The sequence below is a fragment of the Terrapene carolina genome, unplaced genomic scaffold (genome assembly GCF_002925995.2).
Source record: "Terrapene carolina triunguis isolate 2854851 unplaced genomic scaffold, T_m_triunguis-2.0 Scaffold247, whole genome shotgun sequence".
Lineage (NCBI taxonomy): Eukaryota > Metazoa > Chordata > Testudines > Emydidae > Terrapene > Terrapene triunguis.
The window spans coordinates 12,693,773-12,716,025 of NW_020664598.1; the positions used below are offsets into that span (position 1 = coordinate 12,693,773).

Below are 22,253 nucleotides of genomic sequence, written 5' to 3' on the forward strand. Positions count from 1 at the left end.
AGGTGAGGTGGGGTGGGGCAGGGAGCTTGGCTGCCAGTGGGTGCAGAGCACCCACTAATTTTTCCCCATGGGTGCTCCAGCCCCGGAGCACCCATGGAGTCGGCGCCTATGAATACAAAGAAACCTTTGTTCAGTTTAAAAGTGACAATGAAAAGGGTTGCACAGATTTAATTAAACTGATTTAGAAATCCAGGCAGTTAAATCGATGCAAGTGATAGGCGCTGGTTGCCAGAAGTGCCTGAACACCCACAACTCCAGTTAAAGTCAGTGGGAGGTGCTGCAAGTTCGCTCCTCCCATTCCTGGTGAGTTGAGCATTGCACATACACTACACGACCCTATGCATTTGTACAGCAAGTCAGAATGGTACAAACCCCTTAAGATTCACTTTGTGATTTTGGGCCTGATCCAAATTCCACTGAAGTCAATGAAATGGCTCCCACTGACTTCAGGGCACTTGGGATCAAGCCATATAGAACTGGATGCAGAAAGGTGCTTGAGGGGTACCTACCACCACTTGGGTGGGACATTACCTTTGGAGATTAGGCAGCCTAGGCCTCTACTCTCACCACTGCTCTCCCTTGCTCCATTTCTCTTGGCTGTTTTGGCCTGCATTCCATGTCCTGCCTTAGACCCTCTTCTCTTTATTTTGCCCCTGGACTTTGAGCCTCTTTGTTGTCTTTGTTTGTAATAATTGCATCATTAATGGCAGTTACATTTAGAACAAATAGAAGTAAATGCAAACTGTGCTTCACACAGTGTGCAGGCAGCTGAGGGGATTCACTGCTGTCAGAGATTCTAGACCCTAATTGACTTTACTAGAGAACCAAATCACTCAAGGACCAGTAACTGCATTTGTAGGTATGCATGTTAAGACAAAAGGAATCAAATCTCATGTTTCAGGGGCTAATTCGATCGCTTGGGGAGGTGGGGGTCCAGAAGGAACTTTTCATTTGCATATAGCATTGCACAATAAGCTAGGTCAGCCTTGCAAAATTCTACTTGTGTAGGGCAAGTAAAAACATAAATTTTTCCCCATTATCACCATAGCAATGGATGGTCGAGCAGATTCGGTGCCTGATCTGGTAACTTTTATAGGGATCTTTATCTACACTGATGTAACTGCACCAGAGAAAGCCATGACACCCACTGGTGCACATCAGCCTCGTTTGAAATTGGAATAAGCTGCACCAGACCACCGCACTAGTGCCTTGGATTTGCATCAGTGCCACTAAACTGGTGGGTAAAACCTCAGTATAGACAAGACACCTTGTGATAGTTGTAGGCAGGGTAACTGTCCTCTGAAGTATCAGGTATTGGCCACTGTTAGAGATAGATTTGCTGGGCCAGGATTCTGATCCATCATGAGAAGCCTTATATTGCTATAACATTTTGCACCAAACAGAGCTTTAGCTCTGAGCCTGCTTGTTGTTTCTTCTGGATTTTAAATTAGCACTATAAAGCCAACAGGGAAATGTATGGGTCTGATTCTGATCTGAATTACACTAATGAAAACAGGAGCAAGTCCTCTGAAGTCAGGATAAGTGGGATCAGAACTGTGCCCCTTGGGGATGTCTAAACTGCACACTAAGCCAAGGTTCTGACTCAGGTTTGAGCCCAAAGCCACTTCTCACCACCAGACTGATTTGTGGATTCAGGTCAGACCCCAGGTCCTAGGATCTTGTTAGGGGGTAGGTCAAAGCCATGTAATTTTGCAGTGTGAATGCAGCTCAAGCTGCAGACCTGAGTCAGGTGGGCTGCAGCATGGAGTGTGGACGCATGAGCACAGCTGAGAGACCTGGCTCCAGCAATTGTGAATCCAGGTTTACAATGCAGTGTGGATGCTCAAGCACTGGCTTGGGACCACCAAGTCCACAAGCTGGAGTCCCCCAGAGTTGGATTTACAGTGTAAAATTCAGAATATGACACGTCATCTCCCCCTTCTGCCTGGGCTACAAAGCACCTATTGCCTTCCTAAGGAGTCTAATCTCTTTCACCTTCTCACTTTGCTGTTTTTGTTTGTATGCTTCATGCTTGTTATGCCTAGAGGATTCCAGCCTAGGCTGTTGTCTGGCAGCCTGAAAGCCTAGAGGGAGGGGAGCCTGTACAGGGCTGAGAAAAAAAACTGGGGAGGATGTGTCAATCCTAGAAGCTGGGTGTTAGACACAGAGCTCTCGGGAAGACCTGTGCTTGCAGGGCTCAACCAGAGAAGACAGACAGAGAGCAATGGGATTTTGCAGAAAGTCGAATGCGAAGGAGGAGGGAAAAAAGGAGACAGTGTTCCTGAGAAAGAAGATCACGCTGGTGCGGGCCATCGCACTGACTATCGGCACAGTCATTGGCAGTGGCATCTTTATCGCTCCAAAAGGGGTGTTGCAAAACTCCGGCAATGTGGGGCTCTCCTTGGTTGTCTGGCTGGCTTGCGGGGTCCTCTCTCTGTTTGGTGAGTTACTTTTTCTAATTCTCCGGTGTGAGCCAGCAACAACGTTACAACATTGCGAACATCTGTGCGCGTTCTAGAGCTGTGCAGATTTTCACATGAAAACACAGGGAAAATATCAGCAGTACATTGTAAAGAGACTGCAAAACAAATAGAAAATAACCCAGAGTAATGTGGGCTAGACCGGGGTGGCCAAACTTACGGACCCTCTGAGCCGCATACAGCAATTTTCAGATGTTCGAGAGTCAGGACATGCCAGCCAACGCTTGGGGCGTCAGCCCCGTTGGAGGTGCTTCCCGGGGCTCAGGGCTGAAGCCCCCGTACTGCTCAAGTTCCGAGCCCCATCAGGTACACCCTGTGGGGCTGAAGCCCTGAGATCCCCCTCCCCACTGGGCACAAGCCAGAAGCAATGCCCTGGGGGGGGGCTGCTGAGTGTAAGAGGGGGCAACTCAAGCTGCTGGGGGGCTGAACTTTTAAATTGCCCCCCCTCCCCAGCAGGCACCAGTCATCTCTGGCAGAAGCCTCTAGTCCCACCACCTTTTGCCGACTGCAGGGCAAAAGCCCTGAGCTCTCCCCCGCCCAGTACAGTGGGAGGGGGCATATGGGGGGGTCTCCGTGAGCCGCACTTTAATTGTAAAAAGAGCTGCAGTTTGACCACCCCTGGGCTAGACCCTTGGCAGATGTAAATCTGTATAATCTAAGCTCCACGCATCAGTGGAGCTGGGCTGAGCCACACCAGCTGAGGAGCCGGTCCTGTAAATCCAAACCCTATTCAAAAACCTTGGCTCCATAGCACAAAGCCTGCTGAGGCAAGGTGGCCTAGCTGGGTTTCTGAGCTGTGGGAAAAGCCAACTTTCAGAGCCCACCAAGCATGCTGCCATGGCAACCCCACGTGGTTGGGATTCTAAAGGCTTATCTCAGCTTCCACTCTTTTTAAAAATAAATAAATAAATAAATAAAGTAGGTTTCTAGCCCTTTCCCTTGCAAGGGCATGCAGGAAAATGTAAAGCAATTGTTGGGATTAAAAATCTGTAAGGCTGGAGCTCAGGCCCTGAGACCCCATGAGGGGAAGGGTCTCTGGAGCCCAGGGGCTCCAGACTGAGCCCAAATGTCTACACTGCAATTTTATAGCTCTGCAGCCCAAGCCCCATGAGCCTGAATCACCGGACCCAGGCCAGGTGCAGCCATGCCCCAAGTCTTTTATTGCCTTTTTATCTACCTTAAGGGTATGTCTACACAGTGACCCTCAGAACCTGGGTTGACAGACTTGGGCTCGTGCTATGGCGCTAAAAATAGCTGTGGAGACATTGCAGCTCGTGCTTCCCAGCTCAGGTAGATAGACACACTAGCTCTGCTCGTGTGCTAAAAACAGCTCAGGCTAGCCCCCTGAGTACATAGGCAGAGGCTCCGGGCAGGTTTCTTACCCAGATGGCTAGCCCGAGCCGCAACCCTTTCTGCTGCTGGCTACACTGCTATTTTTAGCATGCGAGCTCAAGCAGAGCAGGCATGTGTCTGTCACTCAAGGTAGGAAGCACGCTCCCACTTGCAGGATAGACCTATCCTAAGTCAAAGACTCGGCCTGATTCTTCACTTCCTTACACCTTTTGGAGCCAGATGCACCAGTGGAAAGGAGGTACAAAATTATGTCATTCTGATTTTGTACTCTCTTATACTCACTTTCCACTGAGGTAAATAATTCATAGATTTTAAACCCAGAAGGGACCATTGGGATCACCTACTCTGACCTCCTGTATAGCATCAGTATTCCCTGAATTCAATTCTGTTTGAATTAATCTCTTTTAGAAAAATCTCCAGTCTTGATTTGCCAGTCATGGAGAATCCACCACAATACTTGGTAAAATGTTCCAATGGTTAATTACCCTCACTGTTACAAATGTATTCCTTTTTTCAGGCTGAATTTGTCTAGCTTTAACTTCCAGCCATTAGATCATGTTAGAGCTTTGCCTGCCAGACTGAAGAGCCCATTAGCAAATATTTGTTCCCTGTGTATGTATTTATAGACTGTGCTCAAGTGATGCCTTAATCATCTCTTGCTTAAGCTAAATAGCCCGAGCTCCTTGAGTCTATCATTGTAAGTACATCTACACTGCACCTGGAAGTGAGCCTCTGAGCCCAGGTTCAGACACTTCTGCTAGCAGGGCTCACACTAATGTGCTAAAAATAGCTGTGTCGACACTGCAGCTCAGGCTCTGAAGCCTGGGGGGATGGGAGGAATGAAAGTCATGTTTTCCAATCCTTTAATCAACCCTTGTGGCTCTTCTCTGAACCTTCACCAGTTTCTCAACATCCTTTTTGAATTGCGGGCACCAGAACTGAACACCGTATTCCAGCAGCATCACATTAGTCCAAATACAGAGGTAATATAATGCCTACAGGGACTGACATTCCCCTGTTTATGCATCCAAGGATCGCATTAACGCTTTTGGCCACGGTAGCTCACCGGGAGCTCACGTTCAACTGATTATCCACCAGCAGCCCCAACTCTTTTTCAGGATAGAGGCCCCAGTCCTGTAAGCATGACCGGCATTCTTTGTTCCTAGATTTATACATTTACCCCATTAAAATGCATATTGTTTGCTTGCGCCCAGATCTCTCAGTATCAGTAACCAGACTACACAGAGATGTCAGACAGTCAGTGGAGAATCAGGCCCACAGGCTCGGGGGGTGGGGCAGGGAGGGAAGGAGAGGAATAGGAGGAAGAGTGAGGGGAGGTAATAAGACTCCACAGGGAGTGGAGGGCAGCTAGCTCCAGGCTAGGAAGGAGGGTTTCAGGGATTCCTACCTGCTCCCAAGCCTGCTCTCAGGCCCTGCTGGATCCAGCTCTTGCCTTCCCCCCCTCCCGCAAGTGTGCATGAACTTACATGGGGGCAGAGCCCCCACAATATTTTCATTGCAGAGGTGCTAGCTGTACCTGGCCCCCAGGTCTGCTGCCCCTACCCATAGATTCTAATCTTGAGTCTGATACTTGATCAGAATATGAATACGCACCCTTAACCTCTTTTCATCCTTAACCTGGAAAGCAGGGCTGCACCCCTGAAGCCTGTTTTGAGATCCCCGGAGGGAACCTAGTGGAAAGGATTATGATGAGATCACAGACTTTTCACTAGTTTGAGAAGAGATCTCTGTACATGCAGTTCCCATGGCTCCATGGTCTCTCTCTGTCTTCCACACTTGCCAACATGGGGCTGGTGGAGAGACCTGTAGCCTATAGAGATGATGCTTGGTTATGTTATATAGAAACATAAGTAGGCCCAATAACCTATTTCCTAAAAATAGGCTTGACAATAGTCAAGTGAGGTCTGGTAAAATATGAGTGAAGTGAAGTGAGACAATTCAGAGACAAGTCAGAGATAAATTAGAGCCGGGGGTAAACATTGTTGACCTTCACTGGATTTTACAAGTGTTTTAGATAAAATGTTAACGTTATGGAAAATGCTCTCTCTATATAATGATAGTTACTAGTATGGCAGCATTTACACAGCTGTTAATTAAAGATGCGTTCAACATTAAATAGCCAATGAGGAGGTAGAAGAGGGTATTTTAATTATGGCAGTGGAAATATAGATATGGTAAAGGCAAGCTTTATGCTAATTAATTTGGGTGTTATTAGTGATTATAAAAAGGGTAGCACCCTATTTTTAAATTATGTGCAGCCATCTACCAGCAAGGAAACGTTAGAGAAAGGATTATAGGCTAGCCCTTCTTACCATCCAGGGAGGGTCCAGATGCATTGTCTCATCTAGAGCATGAGTATCAACGTAGTGTATAGTCACATTGTGACGCCTGTTTGCTTGAACTGTTTTATTTTAAATAAAGTATAATTGTCTCACTCACTATGTCATTCACAGTCCTCCACTAAATTAAATCATGTGTAACCACGCTGGAGGCTTGAATCTTAGGCCTGGTCTACACTACGGGATTAATTCGGATTTAGCAGCGTTAATTCGAATTAACCCTTCACCCGTCCACACTACAGAGCCATTTAGTTCGAATTAAAGGGTGCTTTAAATCGATTTCTGTACTCCACCTCGACGAGCGGAGTAGCGCCAAAATCGATTTTGTTAATTCGAATTAGGGTTAGTGTGGCCGCACACCACCGAATTAATGTGGTTAAAATAAATGGGGTAGTGTGGCCGCACACCACCGAATTAATGTGGTTAAAAATCGAATTAATGTGCTTAGTGTGGCCGCGCACAATCGAATTTATACAACCTGTTTCCCAAATTCGAATTATCTAAATTCGGATTAATCCCGTAGTGTAGACATACCCTTAAAGAACTCAGTAGTTTTAAGGACAAAGCATAAAACCAAACGAATTGGGGACACAGAAATCAAGTTCCAACTGTAACTGAAGGTGTGCAGGGAGAAGGGCAAAGCTCCCCCACTTGCTTGCACTTGTGTAGTACAGAGAACGCTAATGGGGGCAAAGTGGTAGAATAGTTTAGAGGGTGGTGGTTTTTTAAAATAAATAGAAACTTCAGTAAAAAAAAATTTTTTTTAAATCGTAGCTGTAAAGCGAAGCCTTCAGTTAAGTGGCAATTCTGAAGCTGACCCAAAGCTCATTGTGGAGAGAATTTTTGCCTAAATTAGAGGGTCTGTTCTAACATGAAAAGACACAGACTTCAGATTAGAACAAGCCAGAAAAAAAAACAACCCACCACCACCACTTTCATCTGGAACCAAAGGAGGATTTGAACACACGCTTCCAGATACAAAATACTTATTCATTAGCTCACTGGGATGCCCAGGCCCTTGCGGAACTGAAGTCCCAGGTTAAGATAGTCTGTCTGGTACCATAGTCTTTAGTAACAGTGCTGAGATGGCAGGGGACAACTTAAGCACTAGTTATTTGTACTCTGTCTGCAGCTGTCCTCTGCAGAACTCCGAAGACAGCGTAGGCATTCTAGGGCTGATTCAGAATTTTTCAGCACATTTAATGAACCCCACCACTGGCTCAGTGTCCTGCTGCTGTACAATGCCAAGCCCACATTAGGCGCTGTATAATAAATACTCACTGCTAATAATCTTAGCACTAAGTATCACCATAGCACAAACTTGCTGAGTTCCAGCCTTTTGCCTGCCTTTACATAACACCACGGCCTGGATATGGCCCAAGCCCGCTTGACAGCGCAGACAAACAATCCAGTGAAAAATGTGAACCCATAAAACAAGCCAGAGGAAATGCGCCCTCTTTGAAAAGAAAAAGGGGTCTTTATATAGTGAATGCTAAGGACTTGAGAGAATAAAGGTGTGTTGCAAGACTTCATATTTCAGCATCCTCAATGTTCCTACCTTTGTTTGCTCTTGTCCTTCCCAGGGGATAAACATGTAGATTATTAGTATAATGAAAAGTTCACTGATATCTCATTTGTAATCAGTGGCAGGTGGTGTGTAGAGGGCATTGGGGCATCAAAGCACGTAAGCACACACATATACATACGTGTGTGTGTGTGTGTGTGTGTGTGTGTCACTAAAAACTAATCACAGACACAGTAAATCTATAGGAGCCTGCTATATATTTGCTTTGTTCACAATTCATATTTAGCAGCAGGTTGTTGTTCTCCACCGGTCCTGTGGCACATGTTCAATCTGCACAGTCAAGGTTGGACAGGAGCAGCAGATGTTTCCTGTAGGGCCTGGGGCATTAGATTCACTGCTTAAGCCACAGGCAGTAGTGACGGTAAAAAGTTCTAAAGGCTTTAACTGCCCCGTGTAGACCCTGCTGGCGAACGAGGTACCATTTAGAGCACACTGCCAGGGTCTACATGAGGCAGTTAAAGTGCAACACTTTAGAGTGCTCTACGACTTACACCCCTCCAATCATCAGGATGGACTCCAGGGGGCAGGTAGGTCCAAGGGCACAACACAAGGGGAAGCCAGACACCCCCCTTTCCCACACCCCAGACATAGTGGGAGCAGAGAGAGGGAAAAGTCTCGCTCATTTCTGGCCTTTCTGGTGGGAAGGGAGTGGGAGAGGTCACAGACAGTACCTCTCCTCCTCTCCCTCCCAACCCCCTGCTTCCCCAGCAGTGCCAGGCCAGGGCGGGTGGCACGCAGTAGCAGGTTAGCAGAGAGGGAGTTGGGATGCTGCAGTCAGGACCAAGCCGGGGTGTGTTGGGGCCTGAGCCCCCAGGAGCACAGGCCAGGACCACCCAGGCAGTGCAGCCCCCTGCAGGGAGCAGGATCCAGGCACAGGACAGGCTCTGTAGGGAATCAACCCCTGAGCCCTCTTGCTGCTTCTATCTTCTTCCCAACTCCCCCAACTACAACCCTGCTCCTCCCAGCTGTGCAGGTAAAGCGCCCCACTTGCCCCAAAATTCACCAGCCACCACAGTACATAACCAGGCTGTGGTATATTATGTGACCTCTTTAAAGGCATTAAATCTCAGTGCTCCATAGCAGCGACTGTTCTCTCAGAGGAAGGGTGGTCTCATGGACTAGGATGCAGTATATCTGGGTTCAGTTCCAAGCCATTGACTTCCTGTGTGACCTTAGCAAGTCACAATCTCTCTCTGCCTCAGTTTCCCAACTCTGAGGGGAGATTGTAATACTCCATTCTTCTTCACCTTCTTCTGTCAGAGTCGGTAGCTCTTGTTCTTTGTCTCCAGTCATTCCTGTCAAGTGTTCCTTCCATGCTGACACCAGCCTTCAGGAGGAGGACATGAAACTTCTCGAATCACCTTTTCCTGGGTCTTCAGCATGGTCCTTGTCCGGTAACTAGAAGACCTTGTACTCTGTGACCAACACAACTTCTTGGCCATGACTCTTCAGGAGCTTCCATCTCGTTTATATAGACCAAGTTCTTCAGGGTGGGGACTATCACTGTCTGTTTGTATGTTTAGGCTCCGTAGGCACTACTGTAATATAAATAAATAATTTCCCCTCTTTATTTTGTGTCTAGGCGCTCTGTCTTATGCAGACCTGGGAACAAGCATCACAAAATCTGGGGGCCATTACATCTACCTCCTAGAAACCCTTGGGCCTTTGCCAGCCTTCTTAAGATTGTGGGCTGAATTTGTTATGATCCGGTAAGAACAGTTCTGCTTTTCCATAGGTGTGTAAGGACAGGAGTGATATGTCATTGCTGATTTGTATTTATAGACTCCTCTCTTTAAATCTCTAATTGGGGCAGAGTCCAGCTGTGCGGCTAAAGGAGCCAGCGGGTGAATGCAAAACAGTAGCAAACACATGGACTTTCAAATGGCTAGAGGGAGGATAGAGGGAAAGAAGGGGGGAAGTGGGAACCTAAGACAGGGAAATGGAGGGGGGAAAGGAGGCAGAGGAAGGAAAGGAAAGGGTGAAAGGTAAAAAAAAAAGGTGAGATGAAGAATAAAAAAATTAAAAACAAGGAACAGCTTGCAGCAACCGTGGTAATGAGATAGAGGGACATTTTCCTGCAATCTGCCAACACAGCTGGGTTTTCTGGAAAAAGGCTCCTTAGAAATCTGTTTGATATGTGACCTCCTCCTCTCCCACCCGTCCCCCTCCAATAGCTGCTGGATAAACAGAAATGTCTGCCACAGCACATCTGGGCTTGGCTGTGAGGTCTGCCCCTATGGAGAATGAGCTCACAGCTTACGCAACTGAACCCCTGCAGAACTGGGACAAAGTTCTTTTTACTTACCCTTTTTACTTACCCTTACTAAATGGGTACAATACATATTTAAAAACAAAACAAAACATTGTTTAGCCTGTTAACCTTACCTGTGTTTATGGCCATAAAAAATGAGAGAGGTCACAGGCTGAATGGAAATGGAGTCTGAAATATCCTTTCATGCCTATCTATCCGTCTAGATTCTACATAGCCCCCATCAGCAAAGCAGCCCCAGTTCCTGGGTGATACCTCCAGGTCTGGAGGGAGGGAGGGAGGAAGGGAGAAGAGCACTGGTGGGGGTGGGGTGTGCACAGCCACTGCCTCACACGGCACAATACATTTTATTTCATGGGCACTGCATGTCACCGCACTGTGTGCTCTCTAGCTCTTTTTCTGTGGTTGGGGTCTGGGGAGAAGGCCTCAGATTCTCACCTCAAGGTTACCAGTTCAAATCCCCTCCTAGGGAAGCAGCAATTGAAAAACAGTCCCACTCTAATGGCTCTTCAGCGACCTCATGGTGATGTGTTAGTATCATCAACCCATTTCCTACACAAAGTAAAGATGGTCCAGTGGGTAGGGCACTAGCCTCCAACTCAGGAGACCTGGGTTTGATACCCTGCTCCATCACAGATTTTCAGTGCAACACGGTGTCTCAGTCCCTCTCTGCCAAATGGGGATACTCATACTTCCCTATCTCCCAGGGGTGATATGAGGACAAATACATTACAGGTTGGGAGGCACCCAGATACTATGATAATAGGGGACATAAGTACAATAAATAAATAGATTGCAAGAACTGCTGCCCACCCAATCGGCTCAGCAGAAATGCTGGATGGCCCATGAAGACAATTCCCTTCCTCCACCTTGTGGTGGGCCCTTCAGGTACATTGGTGGGGCAGCGTGGGAAGCTTACACAGCTCCAAAACAAGCAAGCATAAAAGGACTTCAGTTTCCAGAGCTGCCAGTTGGCAATTTCCAGCAGTACTAAGTTCTCTGAAAAATGGGGCTGGAGAGACATTCAACCCAGGTCCCTAACCCGTCTCAGCTGGAGAGCAAAGAGGGCATCCTTAAGGCACATCTACACTTTGAGCTGGGAATTACACCTCCCTGCTTGAGTAGCCATACTTGCGCTAGCTCTGGTCCAGCTGGCATGTTAAAAATCGTGTCCTCACAGCAGCGTGAGCGGCTAGCTGACCCGAGTACATACATCACATCTCAGACAGGACCGCAATCAGGGTGGCTAGCCCCTTGCACTGCTATTATTAGTGGGCTAGCTCACAGAGCAAGCATGGATAAATCTCAGCGAGCAGGGAACCACACCCCCAGCTCAGAGTACAGGAATACATACCCTTACTGTTGCAGGGACAAAGACATCGATTGTCCCTAACCTCCCACAGTGAGAAAAATCCTATTTCCTCCAATGTCAGAGGGGGAAAGAGAACAGATAAAGCTGAAGAAGTACCTGTGCTTTGGGAAGACAGTCTCCAGGTCTTCACCTTTCACCAGCATTAAAAGAAATCTGTGGATGTTTTTCCTCTCTGTGAGGGGGCGCGTCCACACCCTATTAAGGAGGAAGCTAATGAGCTTGGTGATCCCTAACTAGACACACCTGAAATGCTTGCTCTGCTCGAAGGGAAGAAGCTTAAAAAGGGAAGGCCTGCCACACAAAGGGGTGGTTACAGGAGAAGACTGCCGTGCTTCAGGCACCCGATTACAGGGCTAGATCAGCAAAGAAAATAGGCACTGAGCCAGAAATCCCTGAGACTTCTTGGACCAGGAATGGACCAGGTGTTACCAAAAAAGGGGGAGTCTAAGGAAGGACTCCAATCCTGATCAGGACAATAAAAAGCCTACAGACAAACCAGAACCCAAAGGGGTGAGGAAGAGACAGACCGAGAAACTGAGCATCTTTTCCCCCACCCTTCCTTTCTTTACCTTGTTCCTCCCTGCCCTCAGAGAGGGGAAAGGAACGCTCTGTTCTGGGAGACACTCTTGTTTAGGCTAGCCCAAGCAGGGGAAGAACTCAGGGTTACTCTACACTAAAAGTGCTACATCGGTGCAGCTGCACCACTGCCGAGAGCTCTCCCATCTGCAGAATAAATCCACCTCCGCAAGCAGCGGTAGCTAAGTCAGTGGGAGAAGCTCTCCCACCGACATAGCGCTGTCCACACCAATGCTTAGGTTGGTGTAACTTACATTGCTCAGGGAGGTGGCTTATTCGCACCCCAGAGCGATGTAAGTTATACCGAAATAAGTGGTAGTGTAGACCCAGGGCCGGCTCCAGGGTTTTTGCTGCCCCAAGCAACGGGGCGAGGGAGGGGGGGAGAAAAAAAGCCGTGATCGCGATCGGCTGCACTTCGGCGGCAGCTCCACTGAGCCACTTTTTTCTTCAGTGGCATGTCCTTCCCTCCGAGAGGGACCAAGGGACCTGCTGCCGAATTGCCGCCGAAGAGCCGGACGTGCCGCCCCTTCCCCTTGGCCACCCCAAGCACCTGCTTGCTGCACTGGTGCCTGGAGCCGGCCCTGGGTAGACCTGACCTCAGTGTCAGAAAGGAACCAACTTAAACCACAGTCTGATAGGGACTCCAGGGCCCCCTACCCGCCACAAGTGATGGACAATGCAGGCAATTTATGCCTGATATAAGGAAAACAAAAAAAGACAGAGATGGGGCTAGAGCTCAGCAGCTCTGAGCAGGAGGGAACCCAGCAGTGCTGCAAGTGGTTAGCTGAGATGCAGGAACTGCAAGCAGCTCCGCAACAGCGGCTCCGGGAGCAATTGCTGCAGCAGTGGATCATCCAGCAGCAGCTCCAAACAATGTGGCAGCAAAAGCTGCTGAGGGAGCTGAAGACCCAGCAGCAGGAGTTCCACAAGGAGATGATACAACATAGAGCCAATCTTACGCTCTCCAGGAGTCCTTGTGGGGCACTCTTCCACCAAGGTGAGTCCCCCACCAATGCCCGTGAAGCTAACCAATATGGGGCTGGACAATGATCCTGAAATCTTTTTACCACCAAGAGGGTAGCCTTAGCCTCCCAGTAGCCTCCTGAGCAGTGGGCTTTGATTTTGGCTCCATACTCGATGGAACTGACCTAGGCGACCAACCATAACCTGGACTCAAAGCAGGCTAAGGACTATAAATAAGTCAAGTCCACCATTTTGGACTATTTGGACACTTCTGAGGCAACCCACCCTCAAAGATTTAGATTCAAAACCTATCTGAAGGGGATCAGACACTGCATAGTAGCCTAGTGTTTGAAGGAACACCATTGGAAGGGACTCCACCCAGAAGAACAGTCCAGGGCCCAGGTTGCTAAGTCAATTGTGACTGAACAGTTTATAAGGATATTGCCAGCAAAAGGCAGAGTGTGAGTATTATGGCACCATGCTAGGACCTTGTCAGATGCAGTACGGTTAATGGAGAACTTTCTAGCAGCAAAAGGGTCGCTAGAAACAGAAATCGCTACGGGTTCAAATCTGTGCAGGACAGTCCTGAGAGAGACCAGGGAGGCCAACCTCAAAATGGTAACATCCACCAAACATTCTCCAAAATAATCGGTCCAGCCCCCAGACCAGGGGAAGGCCAAGGGGCCTAGGGATCAGGCTCAGACATCATCACCAATGCTTCAAGGAGCTGAAGTAGGACCTGCAAAGTAGGTCCTGGCCTCTACTCCGCAGCCAAATTTGCCCCCAGCTAAGAAAAGTAACATTGGTGTCAGCCCAGCAACTTGCCACTCCTGTGGGCAGACAGGACACAAAGAAAGAATACCCTCTTATAGAATGTGAGTATAGCCCGGGCAGGACTGCAGAAACATGCATCCAGAAAATAGCACCCCTCAAGTTGACAGTGTTACAGATTTTTGTTACCAATTTGCCTGGGCCATGGTTGATCAGGCTGGGGCCACAGGATTTTTTGGGGGGAGGCGATGACAAGGCACACCAAAAGTGTTTACATTTTAAAGTTTTAATCGATAAAATAAAATAAAATAGCAGAGAGTGCTGGGAACACTTTCACGTTACTTAGGGGAAGAAAGAAAGCGTTAATGCCCCAAGCCCTAAACCACTTTTATACTTAAACACGCACGACCCAGACTGGCCAAGTCTGGGTGTAACGTCAGAAGAAGGGGGGCGGGGAGAGAAAGTGAACGGGAGTGCTGTCCTGGGCCCAGGCCGTCCAAGGATCTGCTGTGCTTTTTAAATTTAAATTTTAAAGCTTTTAGGAGGGTTTTAAGTCCTGGCTCCTTGGGGGAGGGGAGGGGGGAGTGGTGCTCCGTACAGGGATCTCTGCTCCTGGTGCCCTCTTCCAAACCAGCTTTCTGTGGTTTTTTTAAGTTTTCCCAAAACACCCGGTTTCAGGGCCGTGAGACTCAGACTCATAGACTTTAAGGTCAGAAGGGACCATTATGGTCATCTAGTCTGACCTCCCGCATGATGCAGGCCACAAAAGCTGACCCACCCACTTTCCCTTAACTCAGCTGTTGAAGTCTCCAGATCGTCATTTAAAGACTTCAAGTCGCAGAGAATCCTCCAGCTTGCGACCCCTGCCCTATGCTGCAGAGGAAGGCGAAAAACCTCCAGGGCCTCTGCCAATCTACCCTGGAGGAAAATTCCTTCCCGACCCCAAATATGGCGATCAGTAGAACCCCGAGCATACAGGCAAGATTCTCCAGCCAGACCCTCATTTTACCAGCGATGGCACGTTATTGCCTAATTGACTAAAATCACGTTATCCCATCAAACCATTCCCTCCATAAACTTATCTAGCCTAATCTTGAAGCCAGAGAGGTCTTTTGCCCCCACCGTTTCCCTCGGAAGGCTGTTCCAAAATTTCACCCCTCTGACGGTTAGAAACCTTCGTCTAATTTCAAGCCTAAACTTCCCCACGGCCAGTTTATATCCATTTGTTCTCGTGTCCACATTAGTACTGAGCTGAAATAATTCCTCTCCCTCCCTGGTATTTATCCCTTTGATATATTTAAAGAGAGCAATCATATCCCCCCCTCAGCCTTCTTTTGGTTAGGCTAACCAAACCGAGCTCCTCGAGTCTCCTTTCATAGGAAAGGTTTTCCATTCCTCGGATCATCCTAGTGGCCCTTCTCTGTACCCGTTCCAGTTTGAGTTCATCCTTTTTAAACATAGGAGACCAGAACTGCACACAGTACTCCAAATGAGGTCTCACCAGCGCCTTGTATAACGGAAGCAGCACCTCCTTGTCCCTACTAGAAATACCTCGCCTAATGCATCCCAAGATCGCATTAGCTTTTTTCACAGCCACGTCACATTGCCGACTCATAGTCATCCTGCGATCAACCAGGACTCCGAGGTCCTTCTCCTCCTCCGTCACTTCCAACCGATGCGTCCCCAGCTTATAACTAAAATTCTTGTTAGTCATCCCTAAATGCATCACCTTACACTTCTCACTATTAAATCTCATCCTATTATTATTACTCCAATTTACAAGGTCATCCAAGTCTCCCTGCAGAATATCCCGATCCTTCTCCGAATTGGCAATACCTCCCAACTTTGTGTCATCCGCAAACTTTATCAGCCCACTCCTACATTCGGTTCCGAGGTCAGTAATAAATAGATTAAATAAAATCGGACCCAAAACCGAACCTTGAGGAACCCCACTGGTGACCTCCCTCCAACCTGACAGTTCACCTTTCAGTACTACCTGCTGCAGTCTCCCCTTTAACCAGTTCTTTATCCACCTCTGGATTTTCATATCGATCCCCATCTTTTCCAATTTAACCAATAATTCCTCATGCGGTACAGTATCAAACGCTTTACTAAAATCGAGGTATATTAGATCCACCGCATTTCCTTTATCTAGAAGGTCTGTTACTTTCTCAAAGAAGGAGATCAGGTTGGTTTGGCACGATCTGCCTTTCGTAAACCCATGTTGTAATTTGTCCCAATTGCCATTCACCTCAAGGTCCTTAACTACTTTCTCCTTCAAAATTTTTTCCAAGACCTTGCATACTACAGAAGTTAAACTAACAGGCCTGTAGTTACCCAGGTCACTTTTTTTTCCCCTTCTTGAAAATAGGAACCACATTAGCTATTTTCCAGTCCAACGGTACCACCCCCGAGTTTACAGATTCATTAAAAATTATCGCTAAGGGGCTTGCAATTGCTTGCGCCAGTTCCTTCAATATTCTAGGATGAAGATCATCCGGTCCGCCCGATTTAGTCCCGTTTAGCTGGTCAAGTTTGGCTTCCACCTCTGATACTGTAATGTCAATCCCCCCTCCTTTATTCCCCTCTGTCCTGCTCCCTCTATTCCTAAGCCCTTCATTAGCCTTATTAAAGACCGATGCAAAATATTCATTTAGATATTGTGCCATGCCTAGATTATCCTTAATCTCCACTCCATCTACATTCTTCAGCGGTCCCACTTCCTCTTTCTTTGTTTTCTTCCTATTTATATGGCTATAAAACCTCTTACTATTGGATTTAATTTCCCTCACAAGGTCCAACTCTACACGGCTTTTGGCCTTTCTCACCGCATCCCTACATGCTCTAACCTCAATAAGGTAGGTTTCCTTGCTGATCCCTCCCCTCTTCCATTCTTTGTACGCTTTCTGTTTTTTCTTAATCGCCCCTTTGAGACGCCCACTCATCCAGCTAGGTCTAAATCTCCTGCCTACTAACCGTTTTCCCTTTCTCGGGATACAGGCCTCGGACAGCTCGTGCAACTTCAACTTGAAATAATCCCAGGCATCATCTGCCTTTAGATCCCTAAGTATGTTAGCCCAATCCACGTCCCTAAGTAGTTGTCTTAATTTATTAAAGTTGGCCTTTTTGAAATCGTAAACCTTAGTCACAGTTTTATTTCTGTTAATCCTTCCATTTAGTTTAAACCGAATTAGCTCATGGTCACTCGAGCCAAGGTTGTCCCCTACAACCATTTCCTCAACGAGGTCCTCACTACTCACCAGCACCAAATCTAAAATTGCATGCCCCCTCGTCGGTTCAGTTACTGCTTGATGAAGGAATTCATCTGCTAGCACGTCTAGGAACATCTGAGCCCTATTATTGTTACTAGCATTTGTTCCCCAATCTATATCCGGGAAGTTAAAGTCCCCCATGATTACACAGTTCTTATTTGTTTTTACTTCCCTAAAAACATTAAATAGTTCTCTGTCCGCATCCAGGCTAGATCCCGGCGGTCTATAGCACACCCCAAGCACTATCTCAGGGGAGGCTCTATGAGTACGTATACGCAGTAGAGTAATTATGAATTAGGTGTTTGCACTGAAGCCACAGTTCTGTTTGTTCCTGGTAGACAGAAGGATCTCATGTGCAATATGGGGAGTGGGCTAACTTTTTATATCTTTGCTTCCAGAGCCTGTTGGTGTGCAATTTTAACAATTTTTTTTAAATAAAAGGTCTGGCCTTACTATGCTAGAAACATACTGCATTCATTCGTACTGATAAGTATTAAACAGTGATTTATTTTTTTTTGCTTTAGCAAGTGTATTAAAACCTTAGTGTTTCCTATTACTACCCAAAACATTTTGTGTTCCAAGGTGGACAAAGCAAGTATCTGCATTTTAGTACATTCCATAGCTATACCAGTATGGTTTTTTATTTTCATTTGTTTTTGTATTAGATTGTCCTGTAGCTGGGACATAGAGCTTAATTTATTTTTAATTACCTCCAGGTTTACAGTAGGTATAATCCCTGCTCCAAAACCAATTTTTTCCCCCCAGTATGTTGTCTTCTGCCTGAGGATGTTTTTCTGCAGCATTTAATACACAACAATGCTAGCAACAAGACAAACAACACAAAACACAATTTTTATTGTGACAGATTCATGGTATTTTGGGTTGCTTCTCAGCTGGTATCAGCTTTTTTTGATTTTTTGAACAAAAGAAAATGTTTTTACCCCTTTGGGGGTGGCAGATAATTGCTGAAAATATTTCTCTTTTTTTTTTTTTAAACAAATACCGTTGCTGATTGCAGGTAAAACAGAGGAATTACCCCATATTTTCTGGTGTTTGTTTTATAGGCAGGCCAGATTTTAATGGCTTTTACCTTTATCAGGTAATTTGCATTAACACAGACACTTTCTGGCTTGCTTTTGGATTTAAAGCTATCAGCAGCTCAGAGACTCTGTTTTAAAAGGGACACAATCAACTTTTACCAGAGTTATGATTACTTTTAAACTTTTAACTTCTGCTTTCAAAACACAGTGATTTGAAAAAGAAAACACAACCTATTGTGGCTCCCTTTGGCAAAGTGACAGTTTGATTACACAGCTCAGTGTGGGGCACGGTCTCTCTCTCTTTTTTACAGCTTTTATCTGCTATTTTGTTACCAAAAAAACCAGATTTAAATTTTTTTTCCATTTTTCTGGCTTTGACTGCCCTGCTGCAGCCACGACCTTGGTCTTTATTTAAAACATTTTAAATTTTGTAAAGCATTGAGTTACCTTAAGGGTTAAATGAGAAATACCAAAGTTAAACAACACTAGTTACCTGTGTTTGGCAAAGGTGTTTTTTGGTTTTGCAACTTTGAATGGAAAATTAAAGGGATTTCAGTGGTATTATTTAAAACACGACCAATTTATTTTAATCCACAAAACAAAGATTGTACACACCCGGAGTGGGTTTTATTAGCAAATTTGACTAACTTGTTCATACTCAAATGATTTTACTTAGATAACCTTTTTGCCTGGATTATTTACAGACTTCTAAAAAAAAAAAAAAAAAAAAAGGGCCCATTTTTTTTTTAGTATAGCTGCAAAAAAACCAAGAATTTTCTTTTTTTTTTTTTTTTAAACACTTTTTTTTTGTTGAACATTTTTACAAAGTTTTACTGCTTAATTCCCTCCAGACTCTGCAGAATTAACTTCTTACTTTCTTTTATTTTACTTCTGCCACTATGCGCTCAGGGCTTGCAACCCGTTTTTTAATTTTTTTAAACTGTTGCTTGCCTGCTTGTCTGGGCCCGATTTTGTTTTTCTCGTTGAACCGCTTCTTTCCATGGTCACAGGCTTTGTTTCACTACCAATTTAGCAAGGAGGGTGGGCTCCTTAACTAGCCCCCACCCTTCCTGGTCCCTTTCCTCTTTATAATCGCCCCCACGGGGTGCTGTTCTTGTAGTTGGGAGTGCCGTACATACGACCTTCTCCCCCCCTTCACCCGCTGGACCTCTCCTCAGTCTTAATGAGGGCCACTATAGGGGTGCAAGGTGCCACCCAAAATTGAAGATCTTCACAAAAGGAGAGATCAAAGCCCTTACAAGGGTCACCCGAACCATCCCCCGTGAGGCTTGCCGCCTATACCGAACACCTGGCCAATTGACGTTTTAACTGTTCCATTTTCTTTTCATGGAAAGCAAGCTGCCGTTGCGGCGTATGCTGGGCACGAATGGTCAAGTCTTTGACAAGTCCCCGAAGGACTGGTACCTGCTTAGCCAGTGCTTCCAGGCGGGTGCATTCCGCCCTTTTTTGCCTGGAAGTCCTGTCTCAAGGCTTGCAACTTGTCCTGGGCATAGGCTTGGGTTGCTGCCTGGTTAGTGATCTGCACTTTCAGTTGCTCAATTTCCCCCCCCCCCCCCAGCTGTTGGGTACACATCTCTTCCCTTCTTCTCAACTCCTATTTTTGTCCCCAACAACGTGAGATACCACATGGCTACGGCAGTCCAGATTAATCCCACAGCTGCCCCTAGGTTTTTACCCTTCCGCTTTTCATACTCAGTACATAGATCTAACAAATCCTGCCAAGAATGCACTCTCCTCTGAAGCTCCGTCACAGAACCCCAGGGATTGTATCCCACCTTGGCAAGAGCCCTCTCCAGCCGGGAGAGGTTTTCACCCCCCCCCCCTTGAAAGAGGCAGCAGGGTTCCGTCCCTCTTTGCTGCCTCCCCCATGGCTCAGGCATCAGGTCCACCTGCTTCCCGTGACACCAGCTGACTGAGCAGCCAGACTACCGTGTCCGCGCTCCCTAAAGCGCGTACGTCCAGCATTGAACCCATCGCTGATGCCATCGCCCACGATTGCGGGACTCCTGAGTCCGCAGCTGGACCCTTGTTTCCTGAACATGCTGACCCAATCCGTTGGTACAACTTCTAAAAATTTTTAATTGCTTGAGATTTCACATTCCTCACCTTGGCACCAGGGCTTACAACGTTCACCCCCCCCCCACCCCCCTGGGCCGGAGGAAGAGATGCTAAGGTTACGGGGATTTAAAGAAACTAATGAAAAATGCCCACATAAATGACATGATATTTTAATAATCTGCACTCAGATTTTCACCCTTATGGCTTTCTGCTTCAGTGAGACAGTTTAAATATTCCCTTTAATGATTATTTAGGATTAGGATATTCAATTGGAGATGAAGGTATGACCTTATAAAACATTATAGATAAGTTGAGAACGTTTCCACACAATATACAGTATGGCTCTACCTTCCCAGGGGACACCCTAAGGGGAGGGGGCCATCGGGTTGTAACAACAGTACCGGTGATGATCCAAGGTAAAAGCGTTCGAGGACTCGGACTCCGGCTGCAGTCAGATAGTATCCAAATCTCCTTGGTATGAGCTGATGGCACCCATAGAAGGCATCCGAAGGAGATGAGTGGGCCAAGGAAGGGTGGTAGAAGAGGAGATATAATGTGGATTGGGGGGGCGGGAAGTGTTTTCCCCTGTCTAACATGCTTTGAATTTCTATTTTGCTTTCCAGTCCTGCCAACATTGCCGTGGTGTCCTTGGCTTTCGGTCGTTACTTAATTGAGCCTCTCTTCGCCCCTTGCCATGCCCCTGCCCTGGCTGTGAAGCTGGTCACCACCACTGGCATCTGTGAGTAACCCTCAAAAACAATCAAAGCAAAAGTGGGGAAGGGGGAAAGAGCAGGCTCGACTGGCTATTCCTGGTATGATTCTGCCCTCTCTCGTTTTCTGCCTGCATCAGCAAGGATTGCCCTTTTCCATAAAAAGCAACAGACGGTCCTGTGGCACCTTTAAGACTAACAGAAGTATTGGGAGCATAAGCTCTCGTGGGTAAGAACCTCACTTCTTCAGATGCAAGTAATGGAAATTTCCAGAGGCAGGTATAAATCAGTATGGAGATAACGAGGTTAGTTCAATCAGGGAGGGTGAGGTGCTCTGCTAGCAGTTGAGGTGTGAACACCAAGGGAGGAGAAACTGCTTCTGTAGTTGGATAGCCATTCACAGTCTTTGTTTAATCCTGATCTGATGGTGTCAAATTTGCAAATGAACTGAAGCTCAGCAGTTTCTCTTTGGAGTCTGGTCCTGAAGTTTTTTTGCTGTAAGTTGGCTACCTTTACATCTGCTATTGTGTGGCCAGGGAGGTTGAAGTGTTCTCCTACAGGTTTTTGTATATTGCCATTCCTGATATCTGACTTGTGTCCATTTATCCTTTTACGTAGGGACTGTCTAGTTTGGCCGATGTACATAGCAGAGGGGCATTGCTGGCACATGATGGCATATATAACATTGGTGGACATGCAGGTGAATGAGCCGGTGATGTTGTAGCTGATCTGGTTAGGTCCTGTGATGGTGTTGCTGGTGTAGATATGTGGGCAGCGTTGGCATCGAGGTTTGTTGCATGGGTTGGTTCCTGAGTTAGAGTTGTTATGGTGCGGTGTGTGGTTGCTGGTGTGAATATGCTTAAGGTTGGCGGGTTGTCTGTGGGCAAGGACTGGCCTGCCTCCCAAGGTCTGTGAAAGTGAGGGATCATTGTCCAGGATGGGTTGTAGATCACTGATGAGGCATTGGAGAGGTTTAAGCTGAGGACTGTAGGTGATGGCCAGTGGAGTTCTGTTGGTTTCTTTTTTGGGCCTGTCTTGTAGCAGGAGGCTTCTGGGTACACGTCTGGCTCTGTTGATTTGTTTCTTTATTTCCTTTTGTGGGTATCGTAGTTTTGAGAATGCTTGGTGAAGATCTTTTCCATGTCTGTCAAGCCCCATACAAAGCAATGGGATGCTCTCTAAATATTTATCTGTAATGTCACCGCCCTATAGTAAATCGGGGCGTAGCCACGGGTGGGCCTGGATGGGCTGCGGCCCACCCACTTAGCCTCCACGCCCACCTGAGCGTCACTCAGGCACCTGAAATCCAGGACGGAGCACGGGCGGGGCCGGATCCCCCCAAATCCACAAGCTAAGAAGGGGTGAGTCATCCCAGGTGGGGGGGCGGATCTGGGTGGGGCTAGCACTAGGGCCAGAGCAGAGC

At 46.8% G+C, this 22,253-nt stretch overlaps 1 protein-coding gene across 1 annotated transcript in view; it reads left to right on the forward strand.

The window, feature by feature from the left end:
• Positions 1–2,224: 2,224 nt before the first annotated feature.
• LOC112114722 (cystine/glutamate transporter-like) overlaps positions 2,225–22,253 on the forward strand; it is a 38,424-nt gene continuing 18,395 nt past the window's right edge. The window contains exons 1-3 of the mRNA XM_026657545.1: positions 2,225–2,441; positions 9,361–9,487; positions 20,744–20,859. Of these exons, the coding sequence (XP_026513330.1) occupies positions 2,225–2,441; positions 9,361–9,487; positions 20,744–20,859 (460 nt within the window). The remainder of the gene's footprint in view (positions 2,442–9,360; positions 9,488–20,743; positions 20,860–22,253) is intronic.